The sequence below is a fragment of the Alnus glutinosa genome, chromosome 10 (assembly GCF_958979055.1).
Source record: "Alnus glutinosa chromosome 10, dhAlnGlut1.1, whole genome shotgun sequence".
NCBI lineage: Eukaryota > Viridiplantae > Streptophyta > Magnoliopsida > Fagales > Betulaceae > Alnus > Alnus glutinosa.
Window position 1 is genome coordinate 28,862,457 of NC_084895.1, and position 21,412 is coordinate 28,883,868.

At 36.4% G+C, this 21,412-nt stretch overlaps 1 protein-coding gene and 1 long non-coding RNA gene across 3 annotated transcripts; one reads left to right on the forward strand and one right to left on the reverse strand.

The window, feature by feature from the left end:
* Positions 1-809: 809 nt before the first annotated feature.
* On the reverse strand, positions 810-15,011 carry LOC133879374 (myosin-12). 2 transcript variants are annotated; one of them, XM_062317915.1, is made up of 40 exons: positions 14,837-15,011; positions 14,612-14,740; positions 13,744-13,887; positions 13,472-13,617; positions 13,247-13,403; positions 13,112-13,170; positions 12,854-13,013; positions 12,626-12,775; positions 12,402-12,538; positions 12,159-12,305; positions 11,791-11,892; positions 11,647-11,704; positions 11,466-11,567; positions 11,334-11,371; positions 10,925-11,051; positions 10,674-10,844; positions 10,459-10,590; positions 10,250-10,356; positions 9,939-9,999; positions 9,641-9,818; positions 8,844-9,049; positions 8,251-8,370; positions 8,026-8,124; positions 7,261-7,476; positions 5,184-5,323; positions 5,002-5,103; positions 4,248-4,356; positions 4,073-4,120; positions 3,881-3,940; positions 3,578-3,748; positions 3,303-3,458; positions 3,020-3,226; positions 2,791-2,940; positions 2,626-2,696; positions 2,422-2,521; positions 2,279-2,335; positions 2,143-2,199; positions 1,539-1,619; positions 1,126-1,208; positions 810-1,053 (listed from the first exon to the last, which is right to left on the reverse strand). In XM_062317915.1, exons 1-40 carry the CDS (start codon positions 14,837-14,839, stop codon positions 903-905), a joined length of 4,692 nt encoding a protein of 1,563 aa, XP_062173899.1. In that variant the 5' UTR covers positions 14,840-15,011; the 3' UTR covers positions 810-902. The 2 variants fall into 2 exon arrangements, with proteins under 2 accessions (XP_062173899.1, XP_062173898.1); XM_062317914.1 differs by lacking the exon at positions 14,837-15,011 and having other exon boundaries at positions 14,612-14,762.
* On the forward strand, positions 12,897-16,833 carry LOC133879376 (uncharacterized). The gene is made up of 5 exons (XR_009902060.1): positions 12,897-13,034; positions 13,134-13,309; positions 13,494-13,611; positions 13,715-13,803; positions 16,339-16,833. It is a non-coding gene; the product is annotated as an uncharacterized LOC133879376 (long non-coding RNA).
* Positions 16,834-21,412: the final 4,579 nt, after the last annotated feature.

The window sequence follows — 21,412 nt, forward strand, 5'->3', positions numbered from 1 at the left end:
TGTCATTTTAACGCAATTCTCTTGGGAGATCCTATGTGGGGAGTCACAGCCATAGACGAAAGACCACATCATCTTGGAGTTGAAATTAGAAGGAAATCCCCCTTGCTGGTATGGTTTTTGCTGCTCAAAACCTCTTTGGGGTGTTCTATTTGATCACTACTTTTTCTTATTTTGTTTGTGTCTTGGTAGGTTCCGCCTCTTTATACGCTGCTTTCTTAGGGGAGGTTGGCAAGTTAGAATCAGGAGCAGAGAACTGCCTCCCATTGCCTCCATCAAATGCTTATTTAGTGCTGACAGTTTCTTGTCAACATAACAATGAATTTTGAGATAAACAGAATTAAAAAATAAAAAATAAAAAAATCTTGAATTGGTAAGTGAAAACTATTGCTCCGGGACCCGGGTTCTGCATCAGTGCATCTGGTGTTTGCTCAGGGCATGCCCCTATTTTATATAACAAAATTAAAATAGAATTCTGACAGCTACCTTTAGAAGACAAAATAATCTTTTCAGGTCCATGGCAAATCTGAACGTTCCATAGCATCAAAACTCCTGGGAGTCTTTTTGCTCCAAGCCCTACCAACCACAGGCATGTAGGAAAGCATTGAAAATATTCCAAAAGTTGATACTTTTAATTCTGTTGCCTTTCTCTTCTTAATATAAAAATTCACTATCACATCCTTTTGACACAAAATTCACTCCAATTGCCCTTCACATACGAGAGGCAAAATACGAACCAAAAAATGGACAATGTCATCATTTGATATTCTCTGAATTTTTTTTTTTCCCTAAAAAAAAGGAAAACAAAAAGAGAAAACGAATAAAGAATTATATTCCGGAACAAAGTCATTCACTCTCTCCCACACCACAAAGGCAAAAGCGAAAAATTGCAAGTAATTACACCATCATGTTTCAACATCAATAACTCCCTGTGCTTGTTGTAACAGGAAATGGAAATCAGATCTTTGTCCCAGGATGGGTGGCGGATCCACATCAGATAGGTTGATGTCAGTGCCACTCAAGGATCGGAACATCTCTTCCATTGAAAAGGGTATGCTGAAATTTTTGTCACATTGCCATCAGCAACTTTTTATGTTATAAAATTCATTGAGGTTTTGAAGTCGATACCTTGAATCCACGTCGAGCAAGAAAGAATTATTGGGCATATTAATTGAATCTTCTGCCATCAAGACTCTCATTCTGCCAATTACCTGAGAATTTCCGTAATTCAATATATACACAATTAAAAAAGAGATCCCTATTTGGCATTGTAATACTTTTAGGAAAATGCTTGGGTATTACAGTTTTTTTCTACAATTTTCTTACAAATTCATGTTCGCGATAGTTTGTAAGAAATTTGTAATAACAGTTGTAGTACCCCCTTAATAGCCACCGGCTACCTTTTAAGTACCATACATGCACTGCCAGTACTGCCACTGGCTACCTTAAGTACATACTGTAACCATTTCAATGTGAAACACACACAAGTTAAAAGTGACATGCAGATTATAATATAGAACAAAAGTTGTGAGAGTACTCACATCTGGAGATAATCCGTGCGTTCCATATTTGTCATCCCAGAGCATAGTTCCAATGCGATATATTTGCGGAAGGCTCAATATCTATGGAGAAAAAGAAAAGCAAGAAAAGAGCATTAGCTAGATTTGTAAGTAGTAGAGAATTCAATTTTGTCCTATACTGGATGGCTGAGAAATCTGATTTTAACGGTAATGAAATAGAATTTCCCCTTTTAAGACTCATCTCGTTTTTGTTTTCTATGAAAATCTCTTCCAACTAACCATGCAGTTGTGTTACTCCAATTAGAGTGCACTTCTTTTTGTTTTAAAATCAAGTATCAAATATTTGAAATTCTGGGGCTCAAAGTATCTTCTTCTTTCATACTAAAAATGGTTAGCATACACCGTACGTGTGAGTATAAAAAGATTAAAGTGTGAGTGGTTAATATTACATAATTGAGCTCAAACTTATAAGCTTACGTTTTGGATTGAATGGTGTCCTACCATGCTATAATTATGGTGTCATTAAAGCCTCCCAATCTCCTTAACAGTTAGAAAAGGGAATTTAAAAAAAAATTAAAATTAAAAAAAATTAAAATGCTCTTCATAGTAGAACAAAGTTGGTTACCGGGCAGAGCTCATTTGTGATCTCATCCAAAGATTTCTGAGCTTTCTGATGCAACACCTGCAAAGGAATCTAATTCTGAACCCTTACCTTTTAAATAGGTTTATTGGCTTAATTATCTGGGTTCAAGGAAATATACCAGAAACCCGACAGCTTGCCTTATGTGCTGGAGTTCATCCCAAGACGATCCAGTGTACTGTAAAAAGCAACGAAATGATATCACTTTTTCCTCCTCGATCAACTCATTTTACTCTTGGCGGAATTACAGACAAGTGTCAGTACCTGATTTGTTGTTTTGAGACACCAATGATCCAATTCCTGCAAACCTGCCTTTAGATATTCTCCATTGCTAAATGAGCAGCACTCACGACGAAGCAATAAGCTGCCAGACCATAAATTTCAAACTTCTATTAGTGGTTATGCATTGAAATTGATGTCTTTCTGAAACTGTTTTTGTGTAGGTTTGTAGTATAAAAGTCTGCTCACCTATTAAAGAGCTGTACGTTGATGAATGAAAAGACCTGACTAAAGATCTTTCTTGTGATCATTGGAGGGACCTGAAGGTCACAAAACTAAGATGAATCTGCCGCAATTGGAAGACCTAGAAGAAAAAAAAAAAAAAATACTGGAAGAAGATTGGATTTTGCTTACATGTTTCCCAGACATTACACCCAAGGTATGATCAAGCTTATTGACAATGCTCTGCCAATGTATGTTTGATGTTTGTTGCTTGGCAACTATATTTGAATGGATACTTTTAGATGACCCCCTTGTTGATCTGACCCGTGCAGATCTTGGTGCCTGTTTATGATACTTAAGAATTTAGTTTCAGATGCAAAGTTTGTTGATTTGTAAAAAAATTTATGTCTGAGATGCTTACCTGAATGCACAAGTTAAGCAATGGGCTGATCTCTTTCTTCAAACCATCACGTATCATCCCATATATTTTCTCAACACATGCAGTTAGATGCTGCTTAAATAGTAGGGCTGGGTACTTAGCTTCCACTTTCAACTGTTCATTCGGCTTCCCCACCATTCCACTGTAACCGCTTGAAATTCCCGTGCCCAATGAAGATGGACGGGAACCCTGAGATTTTATATTTACAACTATAAATTTTCAAATGGGTTTTGATGTACCAAAGAATTCACTTTTGGAAGCTTACTTGTGCCATTCTACAAAATAAGGTGGCAGGGGAATTCCGATTACGATGTGAAGCTGCACTAGTTGTATTGTTTGCCTTGAGTGTACTTTGTAGAAGAAACAAAAGGGTAGAAGTTGTTGAAAGCCAATGTGCTAAATCAGTGACATTGTCTTGACTCTTCAAGGACATTAAATTGAAAATTAATTTCACATGTCAACAAGTTGATCACATTATCATACTTAATTTAGAATGTTGAGAGCATGCTTAATATGCTTCATTTTTTGGAAGGGTCCTACCTCTGTAGATGAACGAATTGTTTGAATAATCCTGTCAAATAGATTTGTCTTCTCTGCTTCAAAAGACCTCCACTGAAGAAGTGCTTTGTATACAATACAGGCTGCGACTGGTCTGTTCTTATCAAATCGTTTATCCTCCATGAAATATTTGAGTAGTACATCGTGATTTTCCTGTTTAAATGGAAAATAAAATAGAATTTACTCTGTAGTGAATAGTGACTATCCAAGCAAAACTGGCACTATTTTCTAGGACTTCCACATTTGCAGTGTATCTGCCTATAATTTCAGCTTTCAACAAAATACCTGCTGCCTGTCTGTGAGTGATCTTTGTTTAGTTAGGACTGGGACAAGACATCCTGATTCCTGAAAAAAGAATGAATTCATTATTTTGGAAATAAAATAGATTAGTATCTATTAATTGTAATCCGTTGAAATTCTTATCAAAGAAAAAAAAATTGTTATCTGTTGAAATTTATTTGAGAAAGCAGATGATACTTTTGTTGTTTGATGTTCTTCCTCCGTTTGATGTCCATTAGCAAAACACTGCACCATTTTAGAAGGATAGCCTCAAATAGTCAAGTAACTTCACCAACAAAAGGCAAATTAAAGCAGCGTACCGCCTTGACAACCCCCACCGCCCTCCTGACGCCAAAAAAAAAAGGTAGTGTACCTTGACTTGTGGTAGCACCCTTTCAGGAGTAGCTATCTCCTTCACAACTGTTGTCTTGCTGCGGAGCAGTTCATTCTCTGACTCCAAAATTGCAATGTTGCTCTTGAGGCTGGACAAAAAGTAAAACCTTCAGAAATGTGCATAGTGAATAGGTTAGTAGTTTCAGCTCGCTTCTGTTCCAAAAGCTCACGGTGAACTGAAATTATGCCTAAGCAACTCATTTTGACCCAGTGACATTAGATAAAATCTTGGAGTTGCTTTATTGCAAAGTATAACTTCTACTGTATTATTGACTACATTTATCCCTTCAATGAAATCATTTCATGGTTTAACACTAACTTGACAAGGTGCTGCATGCAAGAAAAACAGTGTCTAAAAAGTAAATGTTTTAATGATATGTCTAATTTTCCAGTGTCTGATTGTCATTTCTAATGTATTTTTGAGCAACATAAATACTAGCTGGTCTTCAATCAGATTCATTTGTGTCCAACTGCATTCTCATCATCTTGATTGCATAGCGATAAAGATAAATATATCCATATTTTCTAAGCTGACTTTGCTGATTTCTACAAAACAAAAGGAGCTAACATATTGCATGTTTCTTTCGTCACATGATAGACATCATGGTCAACCCAACTTTTCTGATCTTCTTCACAGATTAATGCTCAAATTTTTCTAAAGTTGCTAATAGTTTACTCAAGCACAAATAACCCCCCACCCCGAGAGAAAAAAGAAAAGAATATTGCAAACTGACGTCTTCAATTCTTCGGAGAGGTCCTCCTTTGTTGATGCAACCAAAGCCTGTTGGCGTAGAACCTGATTCTCCGATTCAAGGTTTGATAAGTTCAATTCTAATCTGAAATCATAAATAAGAGTTATTAAACCCTAGATTTTGATGATAAGAGTTGTCTGCACAATCAATACTCAGTTGACTACCTTTCAATATTCTCTTGAAGTAATGCTGCTTTTAGCTGTGCTTCTTCTGCCTCTTTAAGCCTTGTTTTGTTCTCTTTTTCAGCTTCAGAATACTTTTTCTCAAATTCCTCAATTTTTGTCTTCAGCTCTCTTACCTCACCCTACATAATCGCAACTTATATAAGTAACCTGTCACAATATTTGCTAGTTTTTTTTTGATAAGTAATTTCAAATTTATCAATAAAGCGCAGAGGAGCGCAATCCTAATACACGAGAAGTATACAAGAGCGCTCCTAAAAGGGAGGAACAAGTAATAAATTTAGAAAGTCTACATAAGTAAAAACACCTAGGTGGCAAAGACTGGACGCTAACCAAAGAAATAGCGTGTTAAGCACACGCTAGTTGCAAAATCTATTTACCAATAAATGTGTTTAGTGTCATTCTCTTGCACATTTTTTTTTTAATTTAAATTTACTATTAAATTTGTGATAGCGGTCCCATATATTTAATGGTAGATTTGTATCTCTTTTTCGGAGATGGGCAAAAAATACGCAAGAGAAAACCAAACATTTTTCATTTATGAATGCATACGGTTGTATCTTCATGAGTGGTAAGACTTGTCTGTCTCTCATCCCCTAAATATTTGTGATCTATGATTTTTCATCATAAGTTTATATATTCGTTGACTTATAGTTTTCTGAGTATTCTCACTCGTTGTGCCACCATCCAATCGTAGCGCCAGCGTATTTTAGATTTTTGGCTATGCCATATATAGCTACATAACGCAACCCTGTGTAGGATATTATGTGCAGCAACCTTGTGTGGGATATCATGTGCAGGGCCATTTTACTGTTGGAAACTCTTTTTCTCTTTCTTTTACTATTAAGGGAGCCTTATTTCTGTATAGAATTTAATTCATTCGTTCCATCATAAAATCATTAAATCATTTGCTACTAATGTTATTTCTGTAAAAGAAATATTAGGAGAAAAGTATACTTATCCGTCAAGGCTCAAACTACCCCTTATTGTCAATGTTCCTCCAAACTATAAATTGAGTCAATATCTTCCAAACTACCAAAAATTGTCAACGTACCTTATTTGTCCTATGTTTTAGGAAACAAGTATTGGAGTGTATTTTATGAGATTACTATGGCCCACGAGCAGCTATATATTTCAAGTTCTTGATAGAAAGTTTAGAGAGGGGGCATGATTTTCAGTCGAAGGATTGGTGGAGGGAGTGGATAAAGCTTACAAATGATTGGAAAAGGAGCAGGGGAGAAATGATAGAGGGGGACCTTTAACTGGCCCCCCTCCCCCTATTTTCAATAAAAAATACAATTTTATTCACTAAAGCGTACTTTTTGATTGTTTTGTTTTTCTTTTTCGAATAAAATTGTATTTTTTATTAAAAAGAGGGGGAGGGGGGCCGGTTAAAGGTCCCCCCTCTATCATTTCTCTGAGCAGGAACCCACGACACTGTTTGGTGACCTATGGCAGACCCATGGGTCACCATTTTTTTTTTTGTGGAACTTTTTGAATTTATTTTTATTAAGAGTATTTTTGTTATTGAGGGGAACATTGACAGTTTTTGGTAATTTGGGGATATTGACACAATCCATAGTTTTTTTTTTTTTTGGTTGTTGTTGTGGAGTGGGGGGAGACATTGACAATGATGTGGTAGTTTGAGAGGGGTATGTATAATTTTCTCAAGATTTAAAACTATTTGTGCACTTCATGTATTCATGTACTAATTTGGAAGAAGTGCTAGAAAATTAATTAAATAATTAAATTCATCATTTTCTTATAAGCTTAATCTTTTGAGATAAATGACGATTTAACACGGTATCAGAATAAATGTCTTGAATTTGAATCATAACTCCACAGTTTATCTCTCATTTCAATAAACTATTTTACGTGTTAGACCTCACTTGTTAAGGGAGAGCTTGAGCCTCCGTGTGAGGAGAGTGGACAACTGGTGATTTAAAAAAAGAAACATAAAAGCTACTTCAAATGTTTCTGTAACCTAGGATTTTTGTAGGTCATGTATTATTTGCCACCAATAGGTAATGAATACAAAAGGAGAGTTTTTAGAAGTTACTTCCAGTTCCTCATTGTGATTTTTCAGTAACTGCAACTTGGTGTTGTCCACAACTGGAACCTCTTTAATGACTGCTGGAGCTTGCTCAATGGCTAGCTTTGCTGCTTCTTTCTCATGAATGATTGCGGCATGGGCTTCTTCCAGTTGCCCTTGCATTTCGTGTAAAGCATTTTGTAACTTTGCGATTTCTTGTCCTCTTGCTTCTTCAAGATCAATCTGCAAGACATTGTTTGTTTTTGACGAACTTAAGTGGACCAACTCTTTTATGGACTCAGCATGAAATTGACGTCTTCCAATTAGTTAGTTTCTTGAATGCTCTAAAAATATAGGGCTGAATGTGACTAGAAATTTAGAAAATGTGATTAAACTTGAATGTGAGCTCAAATCTGGATTTTGTGAATTAAATCTAAACTTATATTGAATCAACAAACTAAAGACGAGTAGAAAATAGCTGAGCCTCTCCATCTAGGACCGTGAGTTTGTAAAAGATAAGTGTATACTGTAAGTAAAATGTCATTCGCCTTTTCTTTTCTTTTCTTTTCCATCAAATGGTGGCAGTAGGCTTAGAAAATGGGGATGACCCTCCCCCTCCTTAATCCCTCCTTAAGGGGAAGAGGTACCGCTTAGTTACAAAATAATGGTACCAAGTCAAAATATTCACATCAGTTTAATAATATCATATACTTTTTTATATGATTCATTATGTTACTTAGTATAATTGGATTTAAGCCAAGCAATTTACATGTTAGTTGATGGAGAATATACCCTTAAGTGCTTTTCAAATTCTAGTCTCCATGTTAGCTCTTCTACACGCTTCTCCAACTTGTCCTTTGCTTCCTTAAGTGCCCCCGTTTCTCTTGCAGCCTGCATCAGGGGGTTTGTTGTTTTCATTATGCACTTACTTTCAATCAATCTAGTCTTAAAGAATAATTGAAGCCAAGAAGTGAACAGAAGTGCCAGTGTAAAGCTTGTATGAGAAGTAAAGCTCACCATTTTGAGCTTTCTAAGCTCTTTCCTTGCGACCCTCGCTCTCCAGAGACATTGAAGTGTAAGAGTTGCTTTCTTCTGCTGTTTATAACCAGAGAGAGCTTGGAATCTTCTCCATTGAGTCTGTCAGAAGAATGATTGATTGACAGTGTAATCAAAATCATTAGTCCAAAGTTGTTGGTTGATAAATGATTCATTGGAGTATAAAACCTTTCTCAAATGACTTTTATTATAATTCATTTATGTGACAATTATAGGCATGCATGTAACACCAAGCTTTACTCATTTCCTTAATCCAAGAAGAGGGACCTGAATCTAGTTTGTTTGACTAGGTACTTATCAAATTGTTTATATTCACCCTAATCTTGAACGTGTTTCCTATATTATTTCTGTAATTGTGGATAATTTTCTTGAATGAAGACACATCCTATCTTTCAAGATGCACTTTCACAAGTACCATTAAATTAAATAAAAAAAATGTTGTTTCTTGTTCCGAAAATATCCTAGATCATGAATTATTTAGATGCAATATAATTTCCATCTCAAAAGTTTCACTATGCAGTCCTGTATTTTATCCCAGCCAGAGGATTTATTACCTGAATGCTGGTTGTAGCCTTCGTTCTTCTTCTGTATCTGTATTCATTTCGAGCTGCCATTGCTCGTAACCCAGTTTGAATAACTATTGCTGATGCTACTAATTTTGTGTATGATTTTCTATCAGTGTGAGCACGCACATGTTTTTGTATGCGGATTGAAGCAGCTTCCTTTCTTATACACTCATATAGCTTACGTGCAAGTTGTGCTGCATGTCGAAGAGGCAAGAGAAACTGTCACATTTTCATTTAGTTCCAGCAAGGACTGTGAAAATTGATAGTTGCTCTTTATACATTAGGATAAAGCCCAAAAATAGCCCAGATGTTGGAGCTCATTGTCCCAAAAGCGTAACTGAAAATGTATGTCAAAGCTAAACAACTGGAGGGGGTTCAGACAAAATGGCTCTGGTACTGTGATGGTTAACAATGTATATCAGGTTCATACATGCTAACAAGGTAACCAGGACCTATCTATAGGATCAAACTGAATTTAAGCCCCACCAATCTGATCATGGAGTTCAAGAGAAGATGTTTACGAAAGTGATTTTTCAGAAACAGCAATATGACTGATTTTGGGCTGAGTCGTCTAAGAATCTAACCCAAAGGAAACTCTTCTAAAAAGGAAGGATACATACCTAAATATGAACTGCTAAAGTAAGCAGCCAACCTTAGGTTTGCTATAGGTGGGCGGACTTATGTGCTTTGGTAGTTCTAAGAGATACATTTTACACGTATAACAGATATTTTCTCATTTACAAGCTATGATACAATATAGAATGACATGGGAGAAAGAGAACAACCTCTCCAAAGTTTCTGGACATTAATGGTAGACCTTTGCAGGGCAATGAACTCTTTTCTGGTCAGATGTGTTCGAATTTGCCGTTGGATGCGTCTGGCAGCATTAGCCAAGACTTCAGTTCTCCTCGCATCTAATTCGGCCATCTGCCCAGCTCTAAGAAACACCTTTGTTTTCCCAATCTGAAGTACAGCATTAAGGAGACAACTGTCACAACACATAAGAAACTTTTCTTTGGAAATTAATGCACAATGATCCTAACTATTGTTGCATCATATTGGTAGTTCCAACTTTAGAGTGACCTGATAGCCCTTCAAGCCCATTCTGTCGCAGATGGCAGTAGATGCTGATTTTTCATCGGATCTGCGTGGGAGAAACCACTTAACTATCAAGGTTGTGAATAGACAAAGTCAAAATAAGTGTAGTTAAACTCATCTAAAATGAAGATATCTCAACGATACTTATAAATTACGGATTTGTTAAATATAGAGCAGGCAGCTCATATTCTAGCCTTGAACCTTGAGTTCCTGGCTTCCTTTGTATCCTATAAGTAAAGATGTGAGATAAAACCTGAAGGTTATGATTATACTTTCTAAATTGAGTGAGTTTATACCCATCAAGAACATCAGGAGCTAGCATTCCAAAACGATCGAGGAACTCATCAAATGATCTTTTTGTTGGATACCCAGCACAACTTATCCTAATAGCCTCTAATACACCCTGCCAGAACACCATTTGAAGGAGCATTATCAATAGGTCAACTTCTGATACTTTCTGGAAAATGCTATTTATTCTGTGAGGTAGAAGAGGAATTTTAGTTACCCCGCATCTTAACTGGTTTAAGACATTGAAGTTCTCAAAGATTCCAGGCTTCAAAACTGTGTTGGGCTTTACACATCTGATGTAATGTGGTTCTGTTGTGTTCAGTGTTTCCATCAAAGATTGTAGTTGTTGCTGGATTTTGAAGTGAGCAGGACTAAGGTCAGGGTCACAGCATTTACAGAATCAGATAAATGCTACAATGGAAAGTTGCTTACCTTGAAGCGAGTACCAATGGAAGAGAACTTAGATTGCTTTGATGTCTCCTCAGGTAGCGGAGGGAAAAGATTAGCAACGAATGGGCACTTGGATGCATTTAGTAGAGCTTGATGTTCTGCTACAACATAATCCTTGTTTTTGTCAAGAAATTGGTCTGCTTGGTAGATGACCTGTTGAGCATAAGGCTTTACAGTGAGAAACCAAATTTCTTAGCATTGTGGTTGGGGATAAGATTTAAAAAATCACTTACATCTCCAGCATAATGGTTGATTATAAAGTCTGTTCGAGCAAGTTTTGGCTTGCTGAAGCGTTTGTGCCCTTTATATGTCTGATACATCTTTTGTGCAAATGTCTCATGGGTTGCCTTGGGAAACATACTGCAGCAGAAGTGAACTTGTTTATTATGTCTATGCTTTCAGTATTGATGCACTTTCTCTATTTCCCAATTTTTTTTTAATTATTTATTATTGTTACTATTTTTACTGTTAGGAGGAGATGAGGTTTCCTTTTACCTAAATGAAAAAATATGGGCGTAAACAGTTTATTGCCTAAGCTATCATCTGACATGGGTGCAAGGTGCAGGACCTGCTTAAGTATATTATAAGCAGGTATTTTAGAAACTGAGATATTCATGAGTTGCAAGTAGGCAAAATGCATACCAGGCTTCATCAAGAAGAGCAATTATACCCCCAGGTTTCTGCATGTAAGGACATAGAGGCATAATTCAGGGTTCCATGCAATAGACAAAAAATGTGTTCGGTGGACATGCAATGGCCTTTGTGAGTCAGTACCTTCTCAATAAGATCCAAAACATCCTGGTTGTCCACAAACTCTACGTAGCTCCAATTGATTTCCTCCTTTGTGTACTCCTCTTGCTCCATCTTGAATACATGCTGTGGAGAAAGATGCCTATTTATTTAAAATAATCTCAGTATGATGATGTTCAAACTGTATCCAGAATGTCTTTCTTACCTGATTAAAATGTTGTTGCAACTTCTCATTTGTGAGGTTAATACATAGCTGCTCAAAACTACCAAATGGAACATTTAAAATAGATATTTCTTTAAAAGAAATGTTTTTCTGTTGATAAGTAATCATGTTCTGACATTATTATACCTGTTGAGCTTGAAGCTTTCAAAGCCATATATATCAAGGACTCCAATTAAGCTTGCTGCGTTAGGATCTTGACCAATTGAACTGTTTATCTTATCCACAATCCTGCATAGTTGAAGAATTTGCTCACTGTAATTCAGTCCTTGTCCAGTCAAACAAATTTAGGTTGGAAGAAATTAGAAATCAATTGGTATTGGTTTGGAGACAGTCATGAATGCTGATCTGTTGAGCCTGGTTTCATGTTTCCTAGGTAACATGGGTTGGCTGAGTTAGAGGTGTTTAAATTTAATATTGGAGCACTGTGGCTACCTGCCTGGATAATATAACTAATTGCTTGTTCCAGATTAAAGAGTTCAATCTAGTTTGCCTACCAATCAAACAGCCAGGAGTATACAGTCTTTGCCAAGGCGTCACGACTTAAGGCAGCTCGGTCTGGGTCTAGTGGTTTTGTAATGTTACCATCGGGAGTCACTATGACACGCTTACAAAGTGAGTCTTCTAGCATCTTCTCATCACACCTGAAGAAGCATACACCAAGGCAACAGAGAGGTATCATTAGAAACTCGCAAGAAGTTAATTTCTGTTCCGGTGGTCCAAATAGATCAGATTTCTACATGAGCAGCTCTGCGGCAGTTTGAAGATGGAATTTTGATTTCTCGTCTTTTAGTTTGGAAGAATCGACTTCCTTCCCTTTGATGAAGTTAATGTTCCCAAGATGGAGGATTGCGCCCACCACGCGGAATATAGCATCCTGCAGAAGAAACCATTTCTATTAATTTTAATAATGAACAAGTAAATCTTCAATTTGTTAGTATGTACTAATGCAAAGGCTAAAGACCTGCTCATCCTGGCTGATCCCTACAATATCCATGGCATTTCTGGTCTCCAAATACTCCCTTGCATCATTTACATTTGCTACTTCATAACAGTTTGATTGATTAAGATAATGGAATGTCCTCGGGTCCCCCAACTTGAATTTTTTAACATCCTGTAAGGGAACACCATTTCAGCTAGATGTTTATTATGCCTGAATTGGTTGCTGTGTAGAAAAATGTAGGGAGGTCACCTCCGGCGGTGCTGCACACAGCATGTAGAAACAATGATAGTTTCTCTCTGGATCGGAGACTTGGCACACACGTGACCTTTCAAGAAGATATGTACGAATTGCAGCTCCAGATATCTTTCCATGCTTATCAAATTGAATCTCAACAAATTTACCAAAACGACTGGTAAAGCCACCAAATGATGTAAGTTGAACCAGAAAGAAAACTAGTATTAAAAAAAAAATGTATGTAATGCAAGAAAGATTACCAAAGCATATCACCTGGAATTATTGTTTTTCACAGTTTTGGCATTCCCAAATGCTTCCAAGACTGGGTTGGACTGAGATGAGGAGAAAATCAGGCTTCATTTTTATCCATTGGAAGTAGTTAATATACAAGAAATAGTTCAAGCTCACCTCCAAAACCTGTTGTTCTACTGTTCTTCCTTCTGTGACAGATCTGCCCCCCATGAATGCAAGGTATCTCATGAGCATTTTTGTTGTCTCCGTTTTACCAGCTCCACTCTCTCCACTTACCAAAATGGACTGGCTTCCCTGTTCATTTATCATTGCCCTGATATATATATAGTTAGTCAACTCTTCTTTTTAATAGATAAGCTAGTTTCTACACTGGTTATATACCTATAACAAGTGTCTGCAACAGCAAAGAGGTGTGGACTCAGCTCTCCAAATGCAGCTCCCTTATACTGCTGCATCATGTGGATGTCGTACAAGTGTGGCAGTCTCCGAAAAGGATTCACCGCTATTAGAATGTTCCCAGTGTAAGTCTGCTTATTTCATCACTGCTTATCAGTATTTCCGGTTATTGTTATATCTTTACTATTTAGCGTTCAAGGCATGCATTACTAAATAGCTTCACTGAAGTGGTGTTGATTAGGGTGGATGTTACTCACATATATCTCATTGAGTGCAAACCGACAGGCAAGGTTATGCAGGACTCCTGGCTCATGGAGGTAAGCTAACTTGGTCATGTCATCGACCCCTGCTGGTGGTGCTTCTGTGTCTTTTGGGTATATACATGAAATGTCTGCAATTATCTGAAATTTATGTAAATGCTTATCTTTAGTCTAGATACCGCGTGAGCATGCCTGAGATATCAATCATTCAAACTCCATAAGACCTACCATCAGCTACATAATTCCTTATTGTTTCCTAAAAGTTGGTAGATGGATTTTTAAAGCCAAAACAATCATCTTGACAATCGAACTGAGATTTGAATTCTCGTTAAATACAGAAAACAAAATTGTACTAGAGACCCTTATTTTATTTTGAGTTTTGTCCATGTGAGAGAACTAATTATAGGTGCATTGATTCTAACTTGAACACTGTTTTATTGTTAAATTATGTATGCTTTTCAAAATATCCATACTGGCATACTGCTATAAATTAGAGTGAAATGACGGGTGGCAGTTTACTAGCACATAAAATTTCAGATGTTAATAGATTAACGTGGTTAAAGGCCTCCAAGAAAGCTTATAGATCTTCTACATTTTATGATTTCTTTACAAAAATTAGTCATCCTTGGAGATCATTTTGCTTGATTTTCTCTTCTACCAGTGAAGTTGTACACGCGCGTAATGTCTAAAGAAGAGCTCTACGAGGTAATATATGTATATGGCCTCAAAATGCATGTCATATTACTATTAAGAAGACGAAAGGATGGATGAAAGTTTGTCTTGCTAGATGATAATTAAGATGAATGACTAAATAGAAGAAGGTGCTTTCTGAAGTCCAGGAATATGGGAGGTCAGAGAAGCTTACTGTCTTCCCGTTAGTGGTAATAATGGTGGCACTTCTGCCATTGATTTCTGTCACTTCACCATCGATCCATGCATCCTCAGGATCCTCTGCCCACACATGTGATCCAACTATGATGTTTACCGGACTTCCCTGGACCATCCAAATATACGCAATAAACGCATTTTCAAGGAAAAAGATGGTCAATGAATTCAAACTGAGGCAAAACCATGAAATCAGGAAGCTTACCATAGCTAAAAAACTATATGATCATCATAAATCAAAAGGAGAATGAGCCTATGCAGATGACTTTGTGGTTTGGGAGAGAGAGAAGGATGGAATAATGGGGTGGAGGATTGCAGAAGCTGACAGTAGAAAAGAATGTTAAAAAGGAATTCAAAAGCAGAGGAAATGCCAGTGGTGTAACTCAAAAAAAGCAAAAGGCAGAGCAGCCACCCCTCACCTCCCTCCCTCACTCCGTATCAACCCTTTTTTTTTTTTTTTTCTTTTTCCTGGTCATTCCACATAGGATGCTGACTTGTCAGCGAGAGATGCACTCGGAATAAACTGTATCATTGTAGCTGGGCCAGTCGTGCGGGTCCATTGCTTAAGCCATACGAAGAGTCCCCTTGGAGGTGGTACAGGGAATAAATGAATTCCTACCTTAAATGCTTATTGCATCCATCCTGTCAAGTGGACCAATGGCATTGCTATGGTCATCCACATGGACATTCCCTTCAATTTCTATATTTATGGTGGTGTTAGCATCATTTGGATTAATTTTAGAGTCAAAAGAGTTCACTTCTCGTTGCTTTACTTTGTATTGAATCAAATAGGATTACAGATGGCTAGAAATTATTAGATGTTTGTACGAAATGACTTAAAACATGTCTGGTTTGAATGACTAAATGGCCCCATGTCGAGCACTTGGTGTGTTTTCCAAAGAGAAAAGTTGAGTGATGGTTTTTTTGGTTGAATTGGATAGCGGAATTATAATGGTCATTTTATTTTAAAGTGAATGAGTAATTTTTAGCAAGTAAGAACATCAGAGTGAGGGTGTGTAGATTTCTCTTTGTCAAATTGAAACCCACGCAGATGCAGTAGGGAATTTACGCTTTCACCAATTATATGTGGCATTTTTCCCAAGCGAAGGGATAAAAGGCTCCTACCGTAACGAACCAGGAAAAATATTAGTCTAGCTTACAACATTACTCTAATAAAATGACCTCTCTCTCTCTCTCTCTCTCTCTCTCTCTCTCTCTCTCTCTCTTTTTAGCGATTAAATCATTATTAGAGCTCCCTATAATTTCATCTAATAAAAAACCAACCAACGTAAGAATAACTTTGTGGAATGTGACAACTTTAGTCGCGATATGACATCTAGAATGGTAATAGCCTGCGCGGACCCATCGCTTCCCTGCCTCCGAGAGTCTGAATACGTCTCCCCCTCACCAAACCATGATGTGGGCCTTTTGGTTTGGAATTGGAGGGCCGGTGATATGGAATTTCTTTTCATTTCTTTAGTGGGACGGCAGATGCCGGTGCCGGAATTGGGGCAATGGCCATTCACATGGAAAAAAAAGGGGTCATTCTGTCGTGGGACCCTGGAAACAAGAAAAAGCTTACACTAACATGGCTTTCCAACCAAGCTTACCTATTTTTCCTTTCACTTTTGATTTCATTTGTTACTTATTTATAACTATTTGCTTATGTGGAGTATCATTAATCATCATTACTCTTTGCTCATACAGCCTATTTTTAATAGTGCAACAAGGCATGGGGGAGCGGGGGAGCCTGCTCCTGCCCTACAAGTACAAGGTATGAGGTATCCAAGCTGCTGACTGCCAAGTGCCATCTGTAATATTAATGCTTCTCTCCTCGGTGCTTGATCACATGCACTCATGTACACCAACCTTCCTCTGGTACACACATACTGCTCTCTCTATATGCTCACTTACTAAACCTATCAGCTTCCGCCTGCGGTCTCAGTTTGGCCCTCAATGCTGAGTTGATGATAAGCGAATAAAAAATAATAATAAAAGAAATTTTATTATTCAAGAGATAATATTTGCAAGATGATAAATTAAAAATTTATTAATGTTGTTAATGTAGAAGTAGAAAAAACTTATAGTTCAGACTCTTTCTCTATAAATAGAGTTTCGTATATAATCAAATAAATCAAGAAAAAATGTAGCCAAGAAAAAGCTTTGATATGTGGATGTAGACCACAGGCCGAACCACCTTAATTATATGTATATCTCTTTCTTATTCTCAACTCTTCCCTAGATTATGTATTCTTACATAGTATAAGAGCTACAGGCTAACACTAGTATTTGATCTTGTGCAATTTCTTTTTTCTTTTTTTTGGTTCACTCATTCTTTTGCATCTTCAATCACAATCAAAATCAAATGCCTACAAATATCCATCATGTAACAATTTTTATTAAGGCCATAGTAGCTATTTTTTTTTTTTTTAGCATTTCGATGTTCAAGATCAAAACTCATAAACTGTGTTCTACCGTTGGGTTTTCGAGGGCATATTGAGACAAGAATTACAAGCATTTAAGAGACAAAAGTTACAAGCTTGTATTATAGTTATCCAAAAAAAAAAAAAAAAGCCCCCTAAACTAACAACCAATTTTAGAATTGCCCATGAATTTTCAAGTGCACTAATGTGACCCATTAAAGTATCAAAGTGTGCCAAAAAGATGACTTTTGTTGAAATATTTCTGTAATACTCCCATTATCTTAAAACCTAAAATAAAACATTAATAAAAAAAAAACTAAAAAGAAATTTAAAAAAGTTTATTAATATAAAACTAAAAAGTTAAAGAAATTAAAAGTTTAAAAAATTAATTAAAAGAAAAAAAGAAAAAACAAGAAGAAAAGGGGTGGCTTAGTAGCCCCCAATTAAAATATCTTAATTTTTTAAGTTTTTAATATATATATATATATATATAACAGTAACACATGTTATTTTATTGATGCTAAGTGGCACATTAACAGAATTCGTCAAGTGTTTTTACGGAATTTGACTGCAAGGAGTAATTTAGTTTTATAAATGTATATTTTTATTATGTTGATTTTTTTTAGTGAGAGTGACACATGTCATTATTTTATTGGTATTAACGTCGGTACTAACAGAATTCAAGTATTTTGATAGAATTTGACTACAGTGACTAAATTGTTATTTTTTGCCTACTTTGAAGACCTTTGAATTATTTTTTATTTCTCAGTGAGCAATTTGTAATTTAGGCCAATCACATAGATTGATTTTGCAATTTTATTTTATTTTTATTTTTTTTTTAAAAAAAGAAAAAAAAAAAGAGAGAATAGGTGTATTATGAGAATATTTCGATACAAGTGGCCTTTTTTACACACTTTGGTAGTTTGATTGGTCACATTAGTACACCACTATTTTAAAATCGGTTATTAGTTCATGAGGCTTTTTATATTTTTCTAAAAGAAGAATTGTAAAAATGTAGAATAGTGAATATCTGAAAGTGATGTGTACTGGGCCAAGCTATACCTGGCCTCAGGATATAATAAACCCAATCCAAGTTAATGCCCAAACTCAGCCAATACCTCGGAGCCCAATTGTGATAGTTTCTTTCTACAAGCTGAGTAATCTCTTGTGGCAAAACGTGACAACGGCAGCACATCTAGAGTGACAAAAAGAAAATAAATTATTTCACTTTCACCCCACAATCCACATGCACTTAAAAAATCAATAATATATATATATATATACTCACATGGAGAGTAGACTACTGCTTTTCTTGTGGGCCTGAAGCACTTTTAAAATGTTTGCTTTGTGGGAGGAAAAATCCATGATGGGTTTTCAAGTCACGAGCATTTTTGTGGATCAGACTTTGAGCTTGTGATTCAACAGGAAGTATTGGAAATATTTATTCTTGATTTTTTTTGGATCGTCAAAATACATGTAATTTTCTGCAGTACTATATATATATATAGTCTACGTACATCGATCACGGATATTAATATATTATGACAAATAAATTCATTTGTCATATTTCTGATGAGTCATGACAATATCGATCCCACATCAAAACATTTTCTTGTTGGTTTTGTTTGTGCCGCTAATTAAGTAGTAATCATCATGTCCAAATATTCGTCAACTTTTGTGATGAATGTATATGAAATATTTGTCATTACTCCTTTGTGCAAATCTGTAACTTGTGCAGTAAAGTGTGAGAGATATAAGGCTTAATTTGTCTGCGTCCGCGTCCAACTACTTGATCACATGCCAACTTTTTGGCGCTGTCGGCAACTTACCTATGAGCGAGACTCAACTTAATTAGTGTGGGGTCCACAGTGCACGCCAAGCAAAATATTATGGACTTGCGATTAATATGATTCGGATGAGCTGAAACCCCGGAATCTGCCCTACGAAACAAGACTAATCTCATTCTTCATATATATTTATATATATTGTATTTTAAGTGTTTTTTTTTTTTTTTTTTTATATTAATTAAATATTATTATTATTTTTTTTTAAATTTTTACAAAAAAATTACTTAAAACATTTTATAACTATTTAGCATATGAAGTGATCGAGTGTGATAAATGAGTGAAAGCTAAAAATTATATTATTATGATTAAATTAGCGGCTTCTAATTATTTTTAAAAAACTATAAGTTCCGACCCAACTCAAAGTATAATAAATATTTTAAATAAATAATTCTTTATATATATATATATATATATATATATATATATATATATATATATATATATTAAAAAAAAAAACTCTACTCTTCTTTCTCCTTGCTGCCGGTCCCTACCTGTTGTGCTAATCTATATGTTGTCCCTCCCTTTTAAAGGTCTCTCTCTTCTCTCTCTGTAACGATCCACCCCCAATGACACAATACTGTTCGCTTTTGACTCCCCATATCAGACTTCCCAGGAGGTCACCCATCATAGGATTGCTCTCGCAGCGGCTCGCTTAACTGCGGAGTTCTGATAGGTTCATGACCATCACGGCTTTAAAACGCGTTGTGTCATAAAGGGTGCATTTATACATATAAGCACATCCTCATTCCCAGGCGATGTGGGACGTCACAATCACCCCTTCTTTGGACCCAGCGTCCCCGCTGGCGTCCCTCATTGGGCTTGTGCACGCTCCCACCATCTCAGGCTGGGCAATGGCTCTGATACCATTTATAACGTCCCAAGGAAAAGCACTCGCCACATCTGCGCTATCACTCCAAAAGGACTAGTCAATTTGAAGCTTTTCCAAGAATCCATTATAAAGCCCAGTTTCACCTAGTAACTAGGCAATGTGAGACTTAATACCCATGAGTATCTTTATAAACTACTCACTCTGTGAACTATTCATCTCTTCCCAATATGGGACCGGGGTGTAACACTCTCTCTCTCTCTCTCTCTCTCTCTCTCTCTCTCTCTCTCTCTCTCTCTCTCTCTCTCTCTCTCTCTCTCTCTCTCTCTCTCATATCTTGTTATGCTCGATTTCCAGGAGATTGGAGTCTATTTGTGAGGTTCTAATTCATATTTGAAGATTATGAAGCTAAGTCTTCAAACATGTGTTGTTCTTTTTTTTTTTTTTTTTTTTTTTTTTTTTTTTTTTGTGCGAGGGAAATTTACGGATCCGTATGCGAGTTTGAGTAGTTTCAGTAGGTCCGTCCAAGAGTAAGATTGGGCTTGCAAATCGGTTGACAAACATTCTTGTGAATGAATGCGATGGAGATTTCTAACAATAAATCCAAATTTCAAGCCGACCCAATGTTTTCGACCATGCACGAAATTCCATACCATCTAACTTGCTTTGGAATTCAAATTTTGTTCCTAATCCCCCTAGGTTGGAATTTGAAACCATCTAACTCCGTCCCAAGGGGTTGGTAACTACCCCTATATTTGGTAAGGTAGAAACAAACGGGAAAAAGTACATATACTCCTTCTAACTATGATGCAATTTGCAATGTCCTCACCTTTTTAAGAGTTTCATTAAACCACGCAAAATTTTGGCTTCAGGGTTTGTGAAAAATCGTGCACTCTAGTGTGTATATAGATCCCTCGGAAAAGACACATTGTATCAATAAAATTATAACACTGAAAAGGCAATTTTTTAAGTTGGTGTTTGGGCGACTACGTTGTCTCGTTCGAACGTTACTAGGGTTTCACGGGTTTCTTCTAGTGACATTCGTACGAGTTTTGAGTAAGGCTAACAAACAAGTGTTTCAGCAAGAATACAATCTTCAACTCGTTCAGACAAGCTTTGTCTGAGCTCACCAACCGACTTTTCTTGGAAGTAAATCTTAAGCTTCTTAGGATACAGACCGAGCTTCTCGAGAGTTCTTCAAGAAACAACACTAAGCATCCTCGTTCAGTCGAGCTCTGAATGAGCCTTCCAAATGAGGTTCTCAGGGGTACTTCTTAAGTAGCTTGTCCGAATGCACTATGAACGACCACATCGACCGAGCTCCTTGGCAACAACACTTGAACTTCATAGAAAGTCTCTCATTTGGACGTCTAGCAACCGAGACTCTGATTGAGCCAATCGATTCTTCATCTTTTGGTTTTCTATAATAAGGAGAAGTCCATACACATTATCAATATGTATGTTATATACTATGCCAAAGCATGACTTAGACACTTAAATTGTCCCTACTCATAATCTTATGGTTACTAGAAGGGTATAAAAAAAAAATACTCCCCCAAAAAAAAAAAAAATCTAATCATCATTTAAATTTAGGTACAAGTTGTCCTACGAACACTTTGCAAACATTATAAATGAAAACATCAATCAATATTTCTCCTCCTCCCTCTCCTTTTTTTTTTTTTTGG